Source organism: Rutidosis leptorrhynchoides, chromosome 3 (assembly GCF_046630445.1).
Source record: "Rutidosis leptorrhynchoides isolate AG116_Rl617_1_P2 chromosome 3, CSIRO_AGI_Rlap_v1, whole genome shotgun sequence".
Lineage (NCBI taxonomy): Eukaryota > Viridiplantae > Streptophyta > Magnoliopsida > Asterales > Asteraceae > Rutidosis > Rutidosis leptorrhynchoides.
The window spans coordinates 9,952,009-9,971,181 of NC_092335.1; the positions used below are offsets into that span (position 1 = coordinate 9,952,009).

General features: G+C 35.4%; 2 protein-coding genes across 3 annotated transcripts; both read left to right on the forward strand.

Moving 5' to 3' along the window:
- The first annotated feature begins 263 nt into the window (after window positions 1-263).
- Window positions 264-9,263, forward strand: LOC139895716 (uncharacterized). Of its 2 annotated transcripts, none has more exons than XM_071878255.1 (20): window positions 264-350; window positions 1,276-2,155; window positions 2,240-2,443; window positions 2,538-2,599; window positions 2,959-3,364; window positions 3,447-3,647; window positions 3,775-4,030; window positions 4,142-4,379; window positions 4,554-4,735; window positions 4,839-5,345; window positions 5,444-5,610; window positions 5,688-5,904; window positions 6,004-6,210; window positions 6,726-6,842; window positions 6,993-7,235; window positions 7,385-7,574; window positions 7,722-7,933; window positions 8,180-8,331; window positions 8,412-8,646; window positions 8,733-9,263. In XM_071878255.1, exons 2-20 carry the CDS (start codon window positions 1,347-1,349, stop codon window positions 8,994-8,996), a joined length of 4,869 nt encoding a protein of 1,622 aa, XP_071734356.1. In that variant the 5' UTR covers window positions 264-350; window positions 1,276-1,346; the 3' UTR covers window positions 8,997-9,263. The 2 variants fall into 2 exon arrangements, with proteins under 2 accessions (XP_071734356.1, XP_071734357.1); XM_071878256.1 differs by lacking the exon at window positions 264-350 and adding an exon at window positions 525-561.
- A 613-nt stretch (window positions 9,264-9,876) lies between these two features.
- On the forward strand, window positions 9,877-12,019 carry LOC139895718 (uncharacterized). The gene has a single exon (XM_071878257.1). The coding sequence runs from the start codon at window positions 10,044-10,046 to the stop codon at window positions 11,889-11,891; it is 1,848 nt and encodes a 615-aa protein (XP_071734358.1). The 5' UTR covers window positions 9,877-10,043; the 3' UTR covers window positions 11,892-12,019.
- Window positions 12,020-19,173: the final 7,154 nt, after the last annotated feature.

A 19,173-nucleotide genomic window follows, 5' to 3' on the forward strand; every position in this document is an offset into this window, starting at 1 on the left:
TTACATCTTATCTCACTGTACTTAAACTTTTTTGTATTATTAGTTTTATTGTTGTTGTTGTTGCTGCTGTAATTACCGTTTTCTCAAGATTCAACAATTTTATCCCGAATAAAAATCTTGTAAACTAATTGACGTTAGACCTATCTGTCAATACTCCGTAATATTGAGTGCACCGATACCTTCACATATTTTCCGAACGGAACCTACGGTCTCGTATTCGGGTAACCCGATCACTTTAGTTCCGAGTGGTTCTCTTTGCACGGTTGCACCGCCCACGCAAACCTATTAAACGCCGTACCAAATGTCTTCGTTTTGTGCGTAAAACTTGCTCCAGTTTCGAACACAGACACGTACGCTCCTTCCTAATTCTTCTATAGGCTTACGTTCATACTTATGTTTATTATTATGACCGTTGATAAGAGTTACTTACATGGTAGTAATATTTAGTATTTATATTTATTTTTGATGTGATTTTTTTAAATATATTTTTATGATATGATGATTAATTATTAGTACCAAATTTATACCAGTTATGCATTATAAATGAAGAATCAAATTGTGGTCTGTTGCCTTCTCTCTTCCCCTATATGTAATGATATTTATTTGTGCTATCATTCAAGTTAGGGTTTAAGAAGTTCCAAAAAAAAGGAAAAAAAAAAAAAAAGAAAATTTAGGATGATTTCAATTGAGAAATTAGGGTTCTTTTACATAATTTTTTACTAGTATTATTAGGCAAATATAAGTGCACATGGTTGATTTTAGTGGTACAGCTTGTTGAGTTTCAAATATATGAAAGAAGAATCAGATTGTGTCTATTGCTCTCTTATTATATGTCTTTTATATTTGTATTTATTTATTTATATATGTAAATAAGAATAATGATGATGATAATTATAATGTTGGAGAATCCAAAGAGATATGTGGTTATGCATATTTATTGTGCTATCTTACAAGTTAGGGTTTAAGAAGTTTCAAATAATATTAGGGTTTAAGAAGTTCCAAATAAAATTAGGGTTTAAGAAGTTTCACCAAGATTTGATTAGTGAACTTGGAATCTCCTGATTTACTTAGAAAATGCAATTAATACACATTAATTAATAATTAATAATTTTTTTTACATATTTGACATGATTTTGAATTTATTAATCATTCTTATCTTGAACGATGAGTTGAATTGAGAAATTAGAGTTCTTTACATAGCTTCACTCGTATTACTAGTCAACTATAAGTTCAAATCTTGGTTTTATTTGTTGATTTGTTTTTCTGTGTATTCAGATATAAAGGTTGGTAGCTGAACATTAGAGAAAGTTTCTGTATTCTGCGATGGTAGTAATGTGTTGTAGGTGATGGGTAGAAGAAAGCAGATCCGGCCTCGTAGGGGCGGGGCCGTTGTTGGCAGTGGCAGTGTTTCAAAAGAGGAATCAAACGATCTAGGCGCATCACAAGATGTCGAAAATGAGCTTTCTGCTAACGAAACACCGATGTACGTTGAAGTTGATAGGCATAATTGGGGTTCGGAACAGCATTATGACATTTCAGAAGTGATTTTAACGAATCTAACAGTAAGCGAAGATTTTCACAATATATTATGTGATGAGCATTTTTCTTTTAATGATGATAAATACAACGTAAGGTTTAGGTTGAACAATGTAAATGATAATTCACACCGGATGAAGCTCGGCTTTAAACTTGGTCATTGGCCTGTTTTATCAGCTACTGATATTTATCTAGAATTCGTCGAGAAGGGAGAATTATCGGATACCGATCAACGTGTGATGGTAGCTGGAAATTTTGATGGGACTAATGAAGGTGTTTCAGGGCTTGTTCACTTGGCTCATTTAAAGTATTTAACTTTAAGGCCTATAATAAAAGGGTATACTTTTACAGGGAGCTCGTTATCTGTTAGATTAAGAGTAGAGATACAAAAGTGTTTATTCGAGGTGTGTGATTCACTTTTGGATACTACAAGGTCACCATGGAAAAAGAGTATGATGAATGTTATGGCATGGTTACGTCCCGAAGTAATTACATCAGAGGCTAGATATGGATTTAAGGTGCATGATAACATGGAAATTGAACCAGATCCGGATGAAGAACATATTAAACAAATTAGGTTTGATGTTTCTGGTTTTTATGAAGCAATAAAACCCTCAAAGTGAGTTTGGATAGTCTACGCAGTCTTAAGTATGTTTTAAAGTATGTTATATGGTTTGTTTAATTTGTTTGATGATCATTGCAGGGGCCCGATGCTAGTTGATGACATGCCCGATTTGCTTCCCGAGCTTAGACCATATCAGAGGCGGGCAGCTTTCTGGATGGTTCAACGAGAAAAAGGAGCATTGGGACACCTGGCAGGAAGCGAAACTAGTCAGTTTGTTTCACCCCTAAACACACCAGTGGATTTGGTGGATTCCTGCTATAAAATATATTACAATTCATTTAGGTTTGAACTTTTTCTTTAGTCAATCTGTTTTTCAATGTGTGATATTTATAAGATAAACGTTCTCATCGTTTTGTTATATATGTTTGTTTCCCAGCGGAAATGTTTCAGTGAGTCCCGAGAACTGTCCATCCTATGTTGTTGGTGGTATACTTGCAGGTAGGTGGTGAATATCTGGCAAACGGGTCTAGATGGGTCGGGTTGGGTCAAGATTCAAATGGGTTTGGGTCATAACGGGTCATGGGTCGAAATGGGTCAGAATTAAAATGGGTAGAACGGGTTGGGTCGGGCTAGTAAAATTGTTCTTGTTTGTATTTTTTTCTCTCTCTTCCAAACACGCGCCCCGAAAAAACGCAAGTCAAAATCGCGCGTTTTTATATATCGTTTTTAACACTTCACTGTTTAGATTTTAGCAGCTTCAAAAACTTGTTTCAATCGGTTAAATATCTTGAGAACACTTTTTTTATTTATCCTTTTAACTTCTATTTTTTGTTGATGTTGTATGGTACCTACTACAGATGAGATGGGTTTAGGAAAAACCATTGAATTAATTGCTTGTATGTTCGCTCACCGAAGACCGGACACTCAAACAGATGCTATAAAGAAGAATACAATGCAAGTTGATGAAAACCATAAACCTAAAATTAAACGATTGAAACGAGACCTTGTTGAGTGTGTATGTGGGGCTTTAAGTGAAGAAATCCCCAGGTATAGAGGTTCGTGGGTACAGTGTGATGTCTGTGATGCATGGCAGCATGCTAAATGTGTAGGCTTTCAAGTTAAAGAAAATTCGAGTGAAGTGGCTCATATTTGTTCACTTTGTTCCGAACTGATTCAAGCAACCGATTCCCCTGTTCCTACTGGTGCAACTCTTGTTGTATGCCCTGCACCTATTTTGCCCCAGTGGCATGCCGAAATTACTCGGTACAGTTTCTAATATATACAGTTATCGTGTACCTGGTCATGTAAATATAATTTCTTCCTCTTATTGTTTGTTTGTGTGTAGGCATACACGTCCAGGTTCACTGAAAGTCCTTGTTTATGAAGGCGTTAAGACCATTTCATCTTCTAGTAAAAATGTTACGAAAATCGGTGACTTACTTAGTGCCGATATTGTGTTAACAACATACGACGTGCTTAAAGAAGACTTATCTCATGATACCGATAGGCATGAAGGGGATCGTCGTCTTATGAGACACCGAAAGAGGTACTAAATATAAGATCAACACGCAGAAACTGACCTAAATTAGCCAAATTGATACCAAAATAAAAAATAAAAAAAATCTTTATATATATATATAAGGTGATAGAAAATAAGCCGCATTTGATTGCAGGTACGTTGTGATTCCGACTCTTCTGACTCGAATATGTTGGTGGAGACTTTGTTTGGATGAGGCCCAAATGGTGGAGAGTAGTACAACTGCAGCAACAGAAATGGCTATGCGGTTGCATGCCACACATCGTTGGTGTATTACAGGAACCCCAATACAGCGAAAGCTAGATGACTTATACGGGCTCTTAAGGTTTCTCCAAGCAAGCCCGTATGATGTTCTCAAGTGGTGGGTTCAGGTTATTAGGGACCCTTATGAGGTACTTACTACTAATTCACATCTCGGTACTATGTTATGTTCTATTATTTTGATTTGATTCATATTTGAAACTGTTAACTTTATTATTAACTATTGCTCGTGCATTTTACAGAAGGGAGATGCGGGGGCAATGGAATATACTCATAATTTATTTAAGAAAATAATGTGGCGATCCTCAAAGTCACATGTTGCTGATGAGTTGTTGCTGCCTCCACAAGAAGAGTGTGTCTCTTGGTTGTCCCTTGCACCGACTGAAGAACACTTTTATCGAAGGCAACATGAAACTTGTCTTACCTATGCACGCGAAGTTATTCAGAGGTTCAAAAGTAATAATGTTCCAGTAGAACAAGGTAACTTAACATCACTATTAATCAGTATAGAAATTAGACTACTAATCTTGATCACCTTATGTCAAAAAATTTTGTCCATTTTAATATTTTATACTTGGTTGATGATTAGCAGCAGCTATAAATCATCAGATTCAGTTATATAATTAGTAATCTGTTTGTTTGTTTGTTTCATAGGTGGTAATGTTTCATCATCATCATCATCATCATCATCGGATTTTGTACTTACACATGTGGAGGCTGCAAAGCTGTTGAACTCCCTTTTGAAGCTACGACAAGCTTGCTGTCATCCCCAAGTAGGAAGTTCAGGCCTACGCTCTCTTCAGCAGACCCCCATGACAATGGAGGAGATATTAATGGTTTGTTTCTTTTTTTTCTTTTTTATGTTTTTTTAATATTCTATATGAATCACCTGTATTATATGCAAGTGATCTTATTTTTTATTTGTTTCTATCTCTTTAGGTGCTTGTTGGTAAAACTAAGATAGAAGGGGAGGAAGCCCTAAGGAAGCTAGTTGTTGCATTGAACGGGCTTGCAGGGATTGCTATAATCAAACAAGATATTCCTCAAGCGATATCTTTATATAAAGAAGCTCTGGAATTAGCAGAAGAACATTCAGAAGATTTTAGGGTGGACCCTCTGTTGAACATTCACATACATTATAACCTTGCCGAGATACTACCTTTGAATGCTAAACAGGACACATTATGCTCTGGTCCTGGAAGGTGTGAAGGTAATAATTTGTGCAACAAGTGTGATGGCAAAACATATGATCAGCATGATAGTATTCAAAATCGGTGCAGTGATGATGAAAATCATATTACGCGTAGGCCACGTTCCATGTCATCGAAATGTACCAGTTACCTATCTTTGCAAAACACATGCAATAGTTTAAAGGAAAAGTTTTTGTCTTCGTTCAACTCGAGATTGGTTGTGGCTCAGCTGGAATTCAGAAAATCATATGATCTGGTATTACTTGAAATTGTTTTTAGTTCACGTTTATTTACTAATTATAAAATATATAATATATTAATATAATTTGACATTCTTGTTGAATCGTTTTTAAGGTTAATAATGCACTTGATGATAGAAGAAACCATTATAGTGCTTGGTGGGTTGAAGCCCTGCAGTGTATAGACCGGAACAAGGATTCTTCAAATGATTTTATCCGAAAGATAGAAGATGCTGTTTCTGGTACTTTTAACACTTCAAGAAGATCACGTCTTTCCCCTTGGTTCGTAATAGTTTCTTTTCTTTTATTGCAAGTTTTATTATTAAACATGCTTCTTATATTTATTAATAATAATTCAGCTTTAGGAGCATAACTGCACTCAAGTATTATATCCTGACTAGCTTGGATTCTTTGGAAGATTCTAGAAGCACACTGGTGGAAAGAATCTTGCAACTTGACCAGACTATGGATAATCCACGACCCGAGGATGTTGAACGGGTCAGATACTGTCCAAACTGTCAAGCTAATGGAGATGGTGCCATCTGTCTTCACTGTGAACTAGACGAGTTATTTCAGGTTTTTATATTTCTTCACATTCAAACTGTCTGTCACTTGGTTGGTTGAAACCACTTCTGTTTGTTTGTAACATGATGATGTTCTTGGTGGTTATGCAAGGCTTATGAGGCGAGACTGTTTCGAGTTAACACAGGACATGATGGAGGGGTGATAATATCTGCTGAGGATGCAGTAGATTTACAGAAAAAAGCGTCGGCTTTAAATCGTTTTTACCGAACTTTGTCACAGCCTGACAAAGGTTTACCACAGTCGAGTGTAAATAATGAAGATGAAGGGAATAAAAGGGGTGTTGGGGAGAAAGTTATGGTAAGTATTGATTATTCAACTTAGAGCTGGAAGATTTAAGAATTTATATTATATATATATATATATATATATATATATATATATATATATATATATATATATATATATATATATATATATATATATTATAAATTAGTGTGTTAAATATGATTACAAAGAAGATTATCAACTGTTTATGGAGCAATACGTGGCTAGGTCCTTAGTAAAAGTTATTTCCTTTCATTAGTAATCTAACTGTTCAAATAAAATGATCGAGGAGGAGGTTTTGTGCGTTATAAATATACTGTCAGCGACTTCTGTACATTTGACGCGTTACTATCTTTGGCCCGTTTCGAATACAACCTAAATGGATCGTATACGTAAGTAAATGGGTTGAAATTACCACCTCTAATCAAACATCTTATTACACCTCATTTGGGTAATACCCGTTTTATGTGATCGCTACCTAGATGTTTTTATATTATTGCATTACATATATATATTTTTTTTTTCTGAGGGTGGAATTTATCTGACAGGTTTCTAAAGCTCCGTCTGAGCTGGAAGTTGTTCTTGGGATTATCAAGAGCTATTCAAAAGGTCTTTTGGATAAAGAAGCAATGTCTGCAGGCAAAAACCATTTATTTCTTCTTGAGGTATTGATGGGACCCATTATTTTCTGTATTATTTGTAGTTTTACACCTGATTTTTAAATCTGATTCGAGAAGCTTTCATCAGTATATATAACTGATTTAAACTTAAATGCATGTCGTGCTTATACTTGATATACTAATATTATTTTGAAGGGAATGCGCAAGGAATATGCCCAAGCAAGATCCTTGGCAATTGCTCAATCTCAAGTTCTTAATGCCCATGATGAATTAAATATGGCAACCTCCCGATTGCGTTTAAGACAAAACGAAGATGATAATTCTATCGATGCATTAAGTCTCGACGAGCTAGAAGCAGCAAGCGTTGAAAATTCCGGGGAAAAGTTTATTGCTTTATCCTCATTATCACGTAATAAAGGCCAGCTTCGCTATTTGAAGGTATTAATATTTATATTTATTATTAATATCATATACCAACATTGTACGCTTGTACTAAATTTTCTGTTGGTTTAATAATAATGCTTTTAGATGGAGAAATTTCTAATACTTAGATATTAAAATATTTGCTTTCCTGTTACGTACTCTAGGGTTTGGTGCAGTCTAAATGCAATAATTCTCATTCAGAAGGAAAATCTGGTCAAGCTGCTATGACCAAGTCGCTTGAGAACGGAGAAAACGGAAAATCAATCCGGTTAGAGGACACGTGTCCGGTTTGTCAAGAAAGACACAGCAATCAAAAGATGGTTTTTCAGTGTGGTCATGTTACATGTTGTAAATGTAGGTTCCTTATTCCTTTAGACATTTCTTTGTATTGCATATCTATATTGTGGTTGAAAGGTTGCCGTTTTGTCGAAATTCTCTTTCAAGGGTATTATTGTAAATTTGTAATATGTACATGAACAGAACTTGGTTGTTTGCAAGCAGGTTTTCTTGCAATGATGGAGAGTAGGATAAATTATCCAGGGAAGTCTCATAAGAAGTGGGTGATGTGTCCAACATGTAGACAACATACAGAATATGGTAACGTTGCTTATGTTGACGATACTCAAAATAATAATGCCCCTGATGATGTTTCTGATCATACTTTTAGTCCCTCCGAAGATTCTGTGACTATCAATGGTTCATATAGCACAAAGGTACATGCATTCATTACATTATTATTATTATTATTATTATTATTATTATTATTATTATTATTATTATTATTATTATTATTATTATTATTATTATTATTATTATATTTTCTAAAGATGAAGTATTAAAACTAGTAAATGCTTAGTGATAAAGAAGGTGAAAGAACCAAGTAATTGTAAATATTATTATGAAGTATATAGGTTTGAGGAATTGTTTGTTAGATGATGAATATATTTGGTATTTTGTAGATTGTAGCAGTCACGAGGAGAATTCTAAGCATTGGTTGTACGGATCCGAAAGCCAAAATTCTTGTTTTCTCGAGTTGGAATGATGTTCTTGATGTGCTGGAACACGCTTTCACGGCTAATGATATTAGTTTCATTAGAATGAAAGGAGGGAGGTACACGTATACTTTGATGCCTCTACATAAATAGTTATCATTTAATAATGTTGACATTCTATAAAAATATAACTTTTCAGGAAATCATATGATGCAATTAGTCAATTCAAAGGAGAAAAAGTCAATTCAAAGGAGAAAAAGTCAATTCAAGTGATGCTGCTCTTAATTCAGCATGGAGCCAACGGGCTTAATCTGTTGGAAGCACAACATGTTATTCTCGTAGAGCCACTACTCAATCCTGCAGCCGAAGCACAAGCAATCAGCAGGGTCCATCGTATCGGTCAGACCAACAAGACACTGGTCCACCGTTTCATAGTATGGGGTTCCCTGTTTCATCAGTTAACTATTTATATAGCAATTTCAGAGAAGTTTTTTAAAACATGCAATGTTTAATTTGATAGGTGAAAGACACAGTTGAAGAGAGCTTATATAAATTAAATAAAAGCAGGGATAGTGGCTCGTTTATTAGCGGAAATAAAAAGGGCCAAGATCAACCAGTATTGACGCTCAAAGATGTGGAATCTCTTTTTGAAGTTGCTCCATCAACAGCAGCAGCAGAACTGAATAAGGAAGAGTCAAGTTCGAACTTAATGCATTTGCCGCCTGCTGTAGCTGCTGCTATGGCCGCTGAGAGGAGGAGACTGGCGGAGCAGCAAACCATGTGAACATTGGACGAGATTTCTGTCAACTTCTGAAATTAATTTTCAGGATGACTGTTGTACTTTGTATGTTAGGCTCATGAAGATCAGAGTATAAGTAGATGTGTAAAATTAAAGTTTCATTTTGTAGGAGTTGAAAAGAATATCGAAGCTTCTCCCAGTGAAATACAACCTCCGGGTTTAGTCTGTAACAGTTCTATTAATTTACAGCCAGAAGCTGTAATTCATTTTGATGCAATGATGCTCTTAACGGGTTGAAACTTGCTTTTTAAGGAAAACGACCAGAGCAATGATTTTCTTCTTGCAGCCGTTGTAACAATAACTAGAAAAAAAGGAAGTGGAATGAAAACTATAGGATCCATTAGGCTTATGAAATGAAAAAGGACATCTATTAAAGATGTTGACATTTATCATAAGAAGAGATTAAAGTGATATAAAGCCATAAAGGTCGGAACTAAATATTCATAGAAATTTAAGGGTGTATTTGGATTTGTGTTACAAAATTGATTTTGCGATGATTAAAAGCAAATAATCAGCTAGCAAAATGTGTTTAAAAGTAATAGTGTTTGGATTCAATTATGCTCTTTTATTACTCAATAATCTAATAATGAGTTTCTTAGAAGTTTGAAAAAATAATATTATTTGATAAATTAACAAATAATTAGGGGGAAAATTAGGCGGAAAACGAAAGAGTCGGATAATCTAATCACGTTTTGATATAGTAAATGGTGACTTGTCTTTTCATTTTCACATTTTAAGTTTCATAAATGGCACTTAACTAATTTTTATTTTTAATTTGTTAAACACGATTATTTGATTATATATATGATTTAAAAACGTGATAATGTAAATTATTTATATCAAAATATTCTTAGAAATACTACCATTTCAAAACTAACTAGTTGATTCAGATAACTTTGCCCATTAGCAGTTCAGTTGTAATGCTGATCTTTAGCTCACTGCAAATGAACTACTGTTAATGATCAAAGACATCCTACAACAGTCGATAATGCCAACAAAATTGCTACATGCAACAATCAATGATACCCAAATATGAACAATGCAAGAAGACTTGTTCGTTATCATAAAATTAATTATAAAGGCAATAGCTTTCTTTTCTTCCATCATCATTCTCTGTATAACTACAGAACTGGATCAACCTATCCTTCACATCGAAGATTCTTATCTCTGAAACATAGTCCTAATGGTTCCCAATTCACGAAGCTTGATGATGCCCTCCAACTGTTTGATCAAATGCTTCAGAGGCAACCACTACCTTCCATTGTCGAATTTACTCGGTTGATTACTGTTATTGTAAAGATGGAGAATTATTCTGCAGCACTTTCACTCTTTAAGAGATTAAATTTGGTGGGTATTTCAAATGATCTTTATGCAATGAGTATCTCTATCAACTGCTATTGCCGCTTGAATCAAGTGAATTATGGTTTTGCTTTGCTGGCCACTATACTAAAACAAGGTTATCTCCCTAATGCGGCCACCTATGCAACTCTCATAAACGGGCTTGTTCTTGCCGATCGGGTTTTTGAAGCAGCTGAGTTACTCAAAAAAGTGCTCAGAGAGAAACTTTGTGAGCCTAATCGAGCTATGTATGGAACCGTTATTAATGGACTCTGTAAAGTAGGTCACAGTAGCAAGGCCCTTGAATTGCTTAGGTTCCTCGAAACAGGCTCATGTAAACCCGATGTACAACTGTATAGTATTATTATTCACAACTTATGCAAAGACGGAATGGTTGATCATGCATTACAAATCTTTGCCATCATGATTGAAAAGAAAGTCTCCCCAAATATATTCACTTACAACGCTTTAATTCAAGGCCTATGTAGCTTCGATCGAGAGAGTGAGGCCGTGAGAATGTTGATAGATATGGAGGAAAAAGGAATCATCCCGAACGTACATACTTATACTATCTTGGTGGATACCTTTTGCAAACAAGGATCTCTTGAAGACGCTGAATGTGTTATCCAGATCATGTTTCGAAAAGGTATAGAGCCAAATGTGGTCACTTATAGTGCCTTAATTGATGGATACTGTTTAATTGGTGACATAGATGAAGCACAAAAGGTTCTTAATCGCATGATAGAGAGGGATTTTGTGCCCAACATTGTAACCTATACCAGTCTCATAAATGGGTACTGCAAGAAGAAGCAAATTATTGAAGCTATGCATCTTTTTCGAGAAATTCATGATAAGGGTTTGAAACCTAATGTTATTACTTACAATAGTTTGTTAGAAGGTTTGTTTTGTGTTGGTAATCATGCAGCCGCTAAAGAACTCTTTAACGAGATGCAAGCAAAGGGCCAGACTCCTAAAATATGCACCTATCGTACATTGTTCCATGGAATGTGCAATAATGGTCAGTGTTCCGAGGCATTGGCTCATTTTCGTTCAATGGGAAGTAATGAAATGACTAAAAATATAGGCTTGTATAATATCCTGATTAATGGTTTTGGCAAATGTGGGAAAGCTGGTGTGGCAATGGATGTGTTTGACGAACTGTTATTGAAAGGACTGAAACCGAATGTTAGGACCTATACGGTAATGATAGGTGTATATTGTCAAGAAGGGTTGTTTGATAAAGCTAAAGAATTGCTTACAAAGATGGAAGATAGTGGCGTTATGCCAAACAGCATCACGTATAATGTTATAGTTCAAGGATTCTTAAAGCAAAACGAGTGTGAGGAAGCAGGTGTTCTTCTTGAGGAAATGATTAAACGAGGTTTTTCGCCTGATTCTACTACTTTCAAAATGTTGTTACCTCTAATTTCAAGTGAAGAAGAAGAAGAAGAATCTCCTATGCTTATAACCATCAAGAAGTTTACAAGTAGTATAAGGAAATTTGATAGAATGAATGATTCAAAATATGGATTTGTTTCCTGAACTTGCCAGAAGAGTCGCATAGTTGATAGCATTGTTGTAAACTCGTTTTCTTGGACCACTAGTCATTACTTGAAATCCAATATTGATGGGAACAGATGGCTTCAAAAAAAAAAAAAAAAAAAAAAAAAAAAAAAGTTGACCTTAAAGGCCATTATGTTCTTTGTGATTTTCCTCTGGCTTCTCACTAGCTACTTATAAAATTTGCTGTTAAAAAAAAAAAATATATGTCCAGGGAAAGAGACTTTCTTTCACCTCTAGCAGAGAAAGTAAGTGGTAAACCATCCAGCCCCGGGGGGGTTTCTTGCATCGGCGGCCTATGGTGGTTCACCCCAAGTTGGTTGTGGCCACGGAGGTTGTGTGTCCTATTAGTCTATCCTGCTGTCCTCTGGCGGCTGTGATGGTTTACCACCCAGTTTGTGGTGACCTTGACGGTAGCCGGATGATATCGGCAGTGGATCTGAAATCTGTGGGATGGTCGGATGAACCACCATCATGTTGGTGGTGGTTTGGCTGTGTTCTACTGGTTCAGGGGAGGTGGTGTTAAGTGAGTTTCGGTAGTGGGTTTGGGTTGCTTGAAGACGTGGGTTTGTACCGAGTTCTTTTACTCTCCGGTGGTGCCTTCAGATTTGGACCAGGCGACGATTTCCTGGTTGGATTTTTGGTTCCAAATCTTGGGGTGGATTTTTGTTTTTTGCGGCTTGGGACCTTCTTTCGACGGCTCGTGAGGTTATGTGGCTGTTGGTCTTGTTCTTTTGCCGGTTGACGTTCTCCAAGCCAGCCATTGTTGATGCTTTGTTTGTGTTTAGTTTTGTTATGTTAGATTTATTTTTTTGCTTTTAGTGCATCTATATATGGGTTACCTTATGTTTGTTGGCTGTATTTGTCATGCTATGATTTTCATGATTATTTGTGTTCTGCTCAGTTAGCGGGACCGTTGATTTAGGTACGTAGTTTTGCCCTCTATTTTGACTAAGTTTGAATTTCCTATTGTACTACCAGTTTTTTTTTTTTTTTTTTTTTTTTTTTTTTTTTTTTTTTTGGCAAAAATATAAATATGTATATAATAGATTGTAAAGATCAAGCAGGATACAAATTACAACAATAATCAGATCTGAAGTTCGTGATCGAACTCATAACAACATTGAAATTGAAATCTATCGAAGCCCTATTACATCTTACTCCGTAACAAACATTAGGATCCGAAACCATTACCAAACAGCATCCCTGCAACAATTCGAAACTATCTACCACCCCCCCCCCCCCCCCCCCCGGAGCCCGGCCAGACTCGGGAAAGTCCACCCGATCCACCACCGAACCATCTCGACCCAAAGAGCACATTATATCAACAGCAAACCAGCAAGCCCTGTTGTAGCGACCCGACAAAATCGTCATTGATGGCGCCGTCTACTTAGGTCCCGTTACGTGGTCATAAGTCTTTAAAACAACGTTTGACTAAAAATATGTCGCATTCATTTCAAATGTAAAGATTGTTTCAAAGTTTACAAGAATAGTTCAACCACCAGTTACGTTACAACGTTATGCATATATACTCGACATCCAATGCAAGTATCAAAATAATGAGCGGAAGCATGTATCACAAAACATTCAAGGACCTGAGAAAAATATAGAAATCTGTCAGCGAAAACGTTGGTGAAATCATAGGTTTAGGTAAGTAAGTAAGTACAAATGAACCACAAGATTTATATCATTGAAATAATAGTAAACCATTCTAAAATTTGTTATCACGAGCACCCAATTATCAAGGCTTAACTTTCCATCCATAGAACCCCATCACAATAGTGTTAGAACATACACTGTTTCTCGAAAATATATTTCATCCGAATAACGGTAGCGAACCGCCCGACTGAGGGTTTTTCAAACTCATATGACCATACAACATAAGTTCTCGCTTACACCCGGCAAGTGTAACTAATGATAATCGAATTGAGGATTTTTGTTCTAACTCGTATGTAGAATATTTGTTTTCGTACTTGTGTTCACTTTGTAAAATGAAACGTTTATGTTTTCTCATCCCAAATGCAAGTTTAAAAGAGTAAAAGTGGGACTATTAAAAGAGTAAAAGTGGGACTATGATCTCACCTTGAGTGCACGAGAAATAAAAGTACTTCACAAGTAAACGTGTGCAAGGACAATTGCTAGTCTTGACCTAAACAAGTAGGTTGTATCAATAACGGGAACACGATTGGTCAAAGTTGTTCAATTAGTCCTATGGCTCGTTACGACTCGAATATATAGCATGTGAATCAAATTGTCAAGTTTCATGCAAGATACAAGTATAAAAGCATGTTAGAACGATTGCCTAAACATTTGGTTAAGTTTGACTAAAAGTCAAACTTGGTCAAAGTCAAAGTCAAGGTCAACGGGGTCGGGTCGGGTACCCGACAATTTTCCCATGATGAGAAATCATATTTGATCATGCTATCCAAATTTCATATTAATCGGAGTTGCGGTTAAACGGGAAAGAATTTATGAAAAGTAAAACACAAATAAAAGTGGCATGGGACAGTGCGCGGTGCGCGCAAGAGTGCGCGGCGCGCAGTTGGGAATGGAACCAGGTCAGGAATTGTCTAAGGGGTTTAGCATCTGGATCTTCTCATTTGTGCGGCGCGCTAAGGTATGCGCGGCGCGCATACCTGGAAAAAGTGCTGGTTGCAGTAAATTGGCTAAGTCTCGAACCAAAACTCAAATTAACATAACACATGAACCGAAAACATTCAAAACGCATGCCATATATCGTTGGAAAGGTAATTTGACGAGGAACACAACTAAACACATTTCATCAATCAAAACATCATTTACAATATACAAAACCAAGTTGAAAGCTCATTAAATGTTCACCATTAATGCTTTTAAGTTCATAAATGCACATTTATGATTCGGGAATTAAATGCATACATATAATACGCCGTTTCGTAGGTAATCATGCATACAATGCTAATATACACTTACAACTAACCTTGCAAAGCATTCAATGCGTTTAAATTCCCTTTTACTTCTATCAAACCCTAACCCAAAATCACAAAAATCAATAATCATGTTAATGAAGTGTTCTTAATCGACCTACACATCAAAATGAAGCTAGTGATGCTAGTAACACATTTAATACATGCACTTTTAACATTTAACAACATTTAAGCAACCAAATCACACAATCAAACACACCCACTTTCAAGTTCAAGCTAGTTACTTAAAATAACAAGATCGAGCATATAAATCACATATTCATGTTAGACTTGAGCCATAGACACTAATTAACACTTTTATAAGTCAAAATTATCAAGAACACAAAATCTAGTGTTTTTAGAAAGTTACCCAAATGCGATGAAATCGGTATGGAATCGGAGAGGAAGATGCAAGGATTCCAAATATGTAATTTGTTTTGTGAAACACTTGCTAGATCGGAAATAGATGACGATTCTTTGTTTTTGGTGTTTGAGATAAAAAGGTTGAAGTATCAAAAGAGAGAAAGAGTGAATGAATGGAGGAGGTGAGGTTGACCACTTTGACCTAGTCAAAACTTCGGTCATTTGGCAACATTGGTCCCTCAAGTTTAAAGCGGGTGCGTGAATTACCTAAACGAGATAATTTAAAAACGCGTATTAACGGAAGGTGTTATAATTATATAACGGACTTTAGAATAAATAAACGGAAAGTAAACGGAAAAAGGCGGGATGTTACACCTGTCCACCGGGAAACCCAAGAACACCTCCCCTGAGACCTCATTTTTCGATATCGACAAAGTCGACTACGACGGCAACAACGTCGTTCCACCCGGAACCGAAACCGAAACCGAAGACAGGGAAAATGGAGCGAAAAAGTACCAACATAGTAAACCAATAACCCAACTAACCCTAAATCAACCAAACACGTCCGGTAACCGGAAAATAAACCAGATTCCGGCCACCACACATCCTGATGACGATAGAACAGAAACAGTAGCAACCAAATAGTATATTCATAACAGTAGCAACCAAATAGTATATTCATACCATTTTCTGTAAATAAACCGACGGAGACTACAATCCAAAAAAACAGAAAACCGGTAGCAATTCCGGCGAAAACACGCCGGAGCAAGAGCCCCGACGCCCTAGATCTGTCGACCGAAAGTAGGGAGGACGACGGCCTAAAACAAAAAACGACCATTACCACCTCTAAAGTCTCAGATCTCACTAGGAGATCGTCGCCCGAGGACTTCGGAGGTAGGCCGAAGGTCATCGGAACCATGAAGAACAAAAACCGACCGGAAAGAAACCAAGAACAACGGAGTAGAGAACTTACCAACCGGAGCCCTTAAACACAGAATGCACGAGGCATTCGTCGCCTGTGTCACCGGAAACGCCAGAAGTAAGTCGGCCGCTCCCAAAACCGCCGGAAAAAAGTCAAACACCAAACACATACCACCAGTTATACTTGTTGGTTCTGAATCTATTAATGTTATTTCGTTTTTTTGGGGAAAAAAAATAGAAAGTAAATGTTAAATTTTACGTATATAATATTCCTTACAAATGCTATATAAGTTTGAAATATTACTTTGAATGTTATAGTTATATTTTAATAGAACATGTGTGACATTACGGAGTAAGACTTCACTAAATTCTGTTTGTTATTAAAAAAGTATAGAATTAAGTTGATATTTCTAACGAAAACCAATCTCATATAAAGCTTTAAAATGATGATGTTATCATTAAGCTAATTATCCTTTAATTTTCATAATAATGATGTCATAATTATATATTAATTTAATTAAAAAATAATAGAAAATCTTTTATAAAAGGAAATACTAATCTCTCGTAAATTGTAATTTTAATTTTCTAAAAAAATTTAAAAGACATTTATTATTACTAATAATAATTATTATTATTAAAAATATAAATACTCAACTTTGAGTGAACTTTATTATTATTATTTGCTTTTAATATAATAATTATAATTATTAAATTATTAATATTCAGATATGGATTCTTTTTACGAAATTAATTACGTTACATATGTATGCGAAAATACATGTCTATATATATTTGTAAAAACGACAAGTTTCTTAGTTAAACGGGTCATTAAAATAAATAACTTCAGCATTTACATTCACTTAATACTTAAAACATGTTATTAAATTATTTCGTTTAAACAAATTCGTAATTTTACGGGTCGTTTTACTAGTTTTATACACGAAAAAGTAGTCAAAGGATGACGATAGATATAAAAGAAGGTTGCAGTACTTTCCAATGTAGGTTATTCAAGCACACAACCAACTCCTAAGAATCTTCAGAACGCCTCCTAAACGCTACAATCTACACACGTCTGTTAATCCTGCCACGATTCTCCATACTACCCGTCATTTAACACGTGGCACTTTAACCCATACTCAACTACAGTATCATCATATTATAAAAACAAACCATTACACTAAATGACTCCAACCATCAAACAATGGAGACTCATTTTTTCAACCCAAATGCCCTCCAAACCCCACAAATCTCAACCTTTTTTTTTTCATCCAAAAATCCACCATATTTCTGGTTATCAGAGTTCAATACTACGGCAACGGTTGCAGTGGCAGAATGGGTGCCGGTTAGTTATAAAGTGTGGCGGTAGAGATCGGTTTATGAGTCTGGAGAATAAACGAAAAGACGAAATAATTGAAGAAATGGATGACGAAAACAAAGAAGTGAATGAAAAAGTGGAATTAATGGAGATGGAAGCAATTATGGGAAAAGATGATGGAAAAGAAGCTATGGATTATAAAAGGAGAGCTATGATTTTTTACAAGAGTTCAGAAATGTTTCAGGCAATCAAGGATGATAATCACCAGCCTCATCATTGTACCTAAAAATGTACACGTGTACAAGTGTATATTTGTGTACAAGCATACATCAACTTGTATTCCATATAATAAAGATTAGTAGTGAGTTTAGGTACTAAATATTTGTTGTTAACTTCATAATGCAATAATATATATTGGAGTAAATTATATAGATAGTCCCTGTGTTTTATAAGAAATTATATGGATAGTCCTTATCTTTTTAAAGTTACATTGATCATCCCTCAACTATTCAAAAGTGCACGCCTATCATCCTTAGTTTTAACATCTGTTAAAGTTCGTTAACTCTTACCTGGGTACAAAAAAGTGAGGGTGAATGTTGTATTTTCTTATTTTTGTTCTTCTTTTCAAAACATCTGCAGATTTGAGCAAGTCACAATCACATATCTTCATTACAAAACTCCATTTAACTCCATATTACAAACACACGCATATAAATTAAAGACACCATTTTCAAAAAAATGAGGTGATTAAGCTACACAACAAAATATGCATACTAATTAAGCAAAAAAAAAAAAAAAAAAAGCCTAAAATCTTACTACCTATACGTATACTTAGTATATCGTAAACCTTACTTATAATCCAAACAAATAGGTTTAATAGTTCCTCTGCTTGGAAATCCGAACTAGAATGTGCAAAAGTTTCAATCCAACAGAGGACCAAATTAAACGAATTTTAATCAAACTTCATTCGATATATGTAGTATATCGCATCTTAAATATATTTACATCAACTCTGAATCGAATAACACCTAAACAAATATATATCAAATTTCAAACAAACCCTAACCGCTGCCGGAGTTGCAGGAGGGAGTGGGTAACTACTGAGTTGTAGGTGGTGATGGGTGTTGGCAGATTTGCAGGTGGAGGTGGGTGACGAAATATGTTGTCGGATTTTAATGAACGATTCCACATATCGTCGTGTTCTTGATTCTGTCACCGTCATCCCCTTCAGTGAGTATAATTTTTTTTTTCTTTAGATCCACCGTGAGAGGGTCTTTTAAATTAAATTTGGGTTGCTCTTTTTTGTGAGAGTAATAGAATATTTGTAATGAACTTTGTTTGATTTTGTGGTTATTGTCTTGAAAAAATTTCGTCACCATCATCCTCTCTGTTTAGTGTGTCTGTGACTGACTCATTGGAGAGAAGAACAAAAATGACAAAATACATTTTCTACCCTCATGTATCTTGTAAATAGTAAGTAGTTAGAGTTAAAAGAATTTTAACGGATGTTAAAGCTAAGGATGATAGGCATGCACTTTGAATAGTTCAGGGATGATCAATGTAATATAAAAAAGATAAGGACTATCCATATAATTCCATGTAAAACACAGGGACTATCCATAGAATTTACTCTATATATTGATATAGTTCAAAGATTTGGTAACTGCACTGCTACCGGAAACATTTTGACATCATAAGCACATAATAGATGACATGATTA

Coding starts and splice junctions, on each gene's coding strand:
- LOC139895718 (XM_071878257.1), top strand. CDS start 10,044: ATGAACAATGCAAGAAGACTTGTTCGTTATCATAAAATTAATTATAAA.
- LOC139895716 (XM_071878255.1), top strand. CDS start 1,347: ATGGGTAGAAGAAAGCAGATCCGGCCTCGTAGGGGCGGGGCCGTTGTT. Junction 4,736..4,838: donor CAATGGAGGAGATATTAATG/GTTTGTTTCTTT, acceptor CTATCTCTTTAG/GTGCTTGTTGGTAAAACTAA. Junction 6,843..6,992: donor ACCATTTATTTCTTCTTGAG/GTATTGATGGGA, acceptor ATTATTTTGAAG/GGAATGCGCAAGGAATATGC.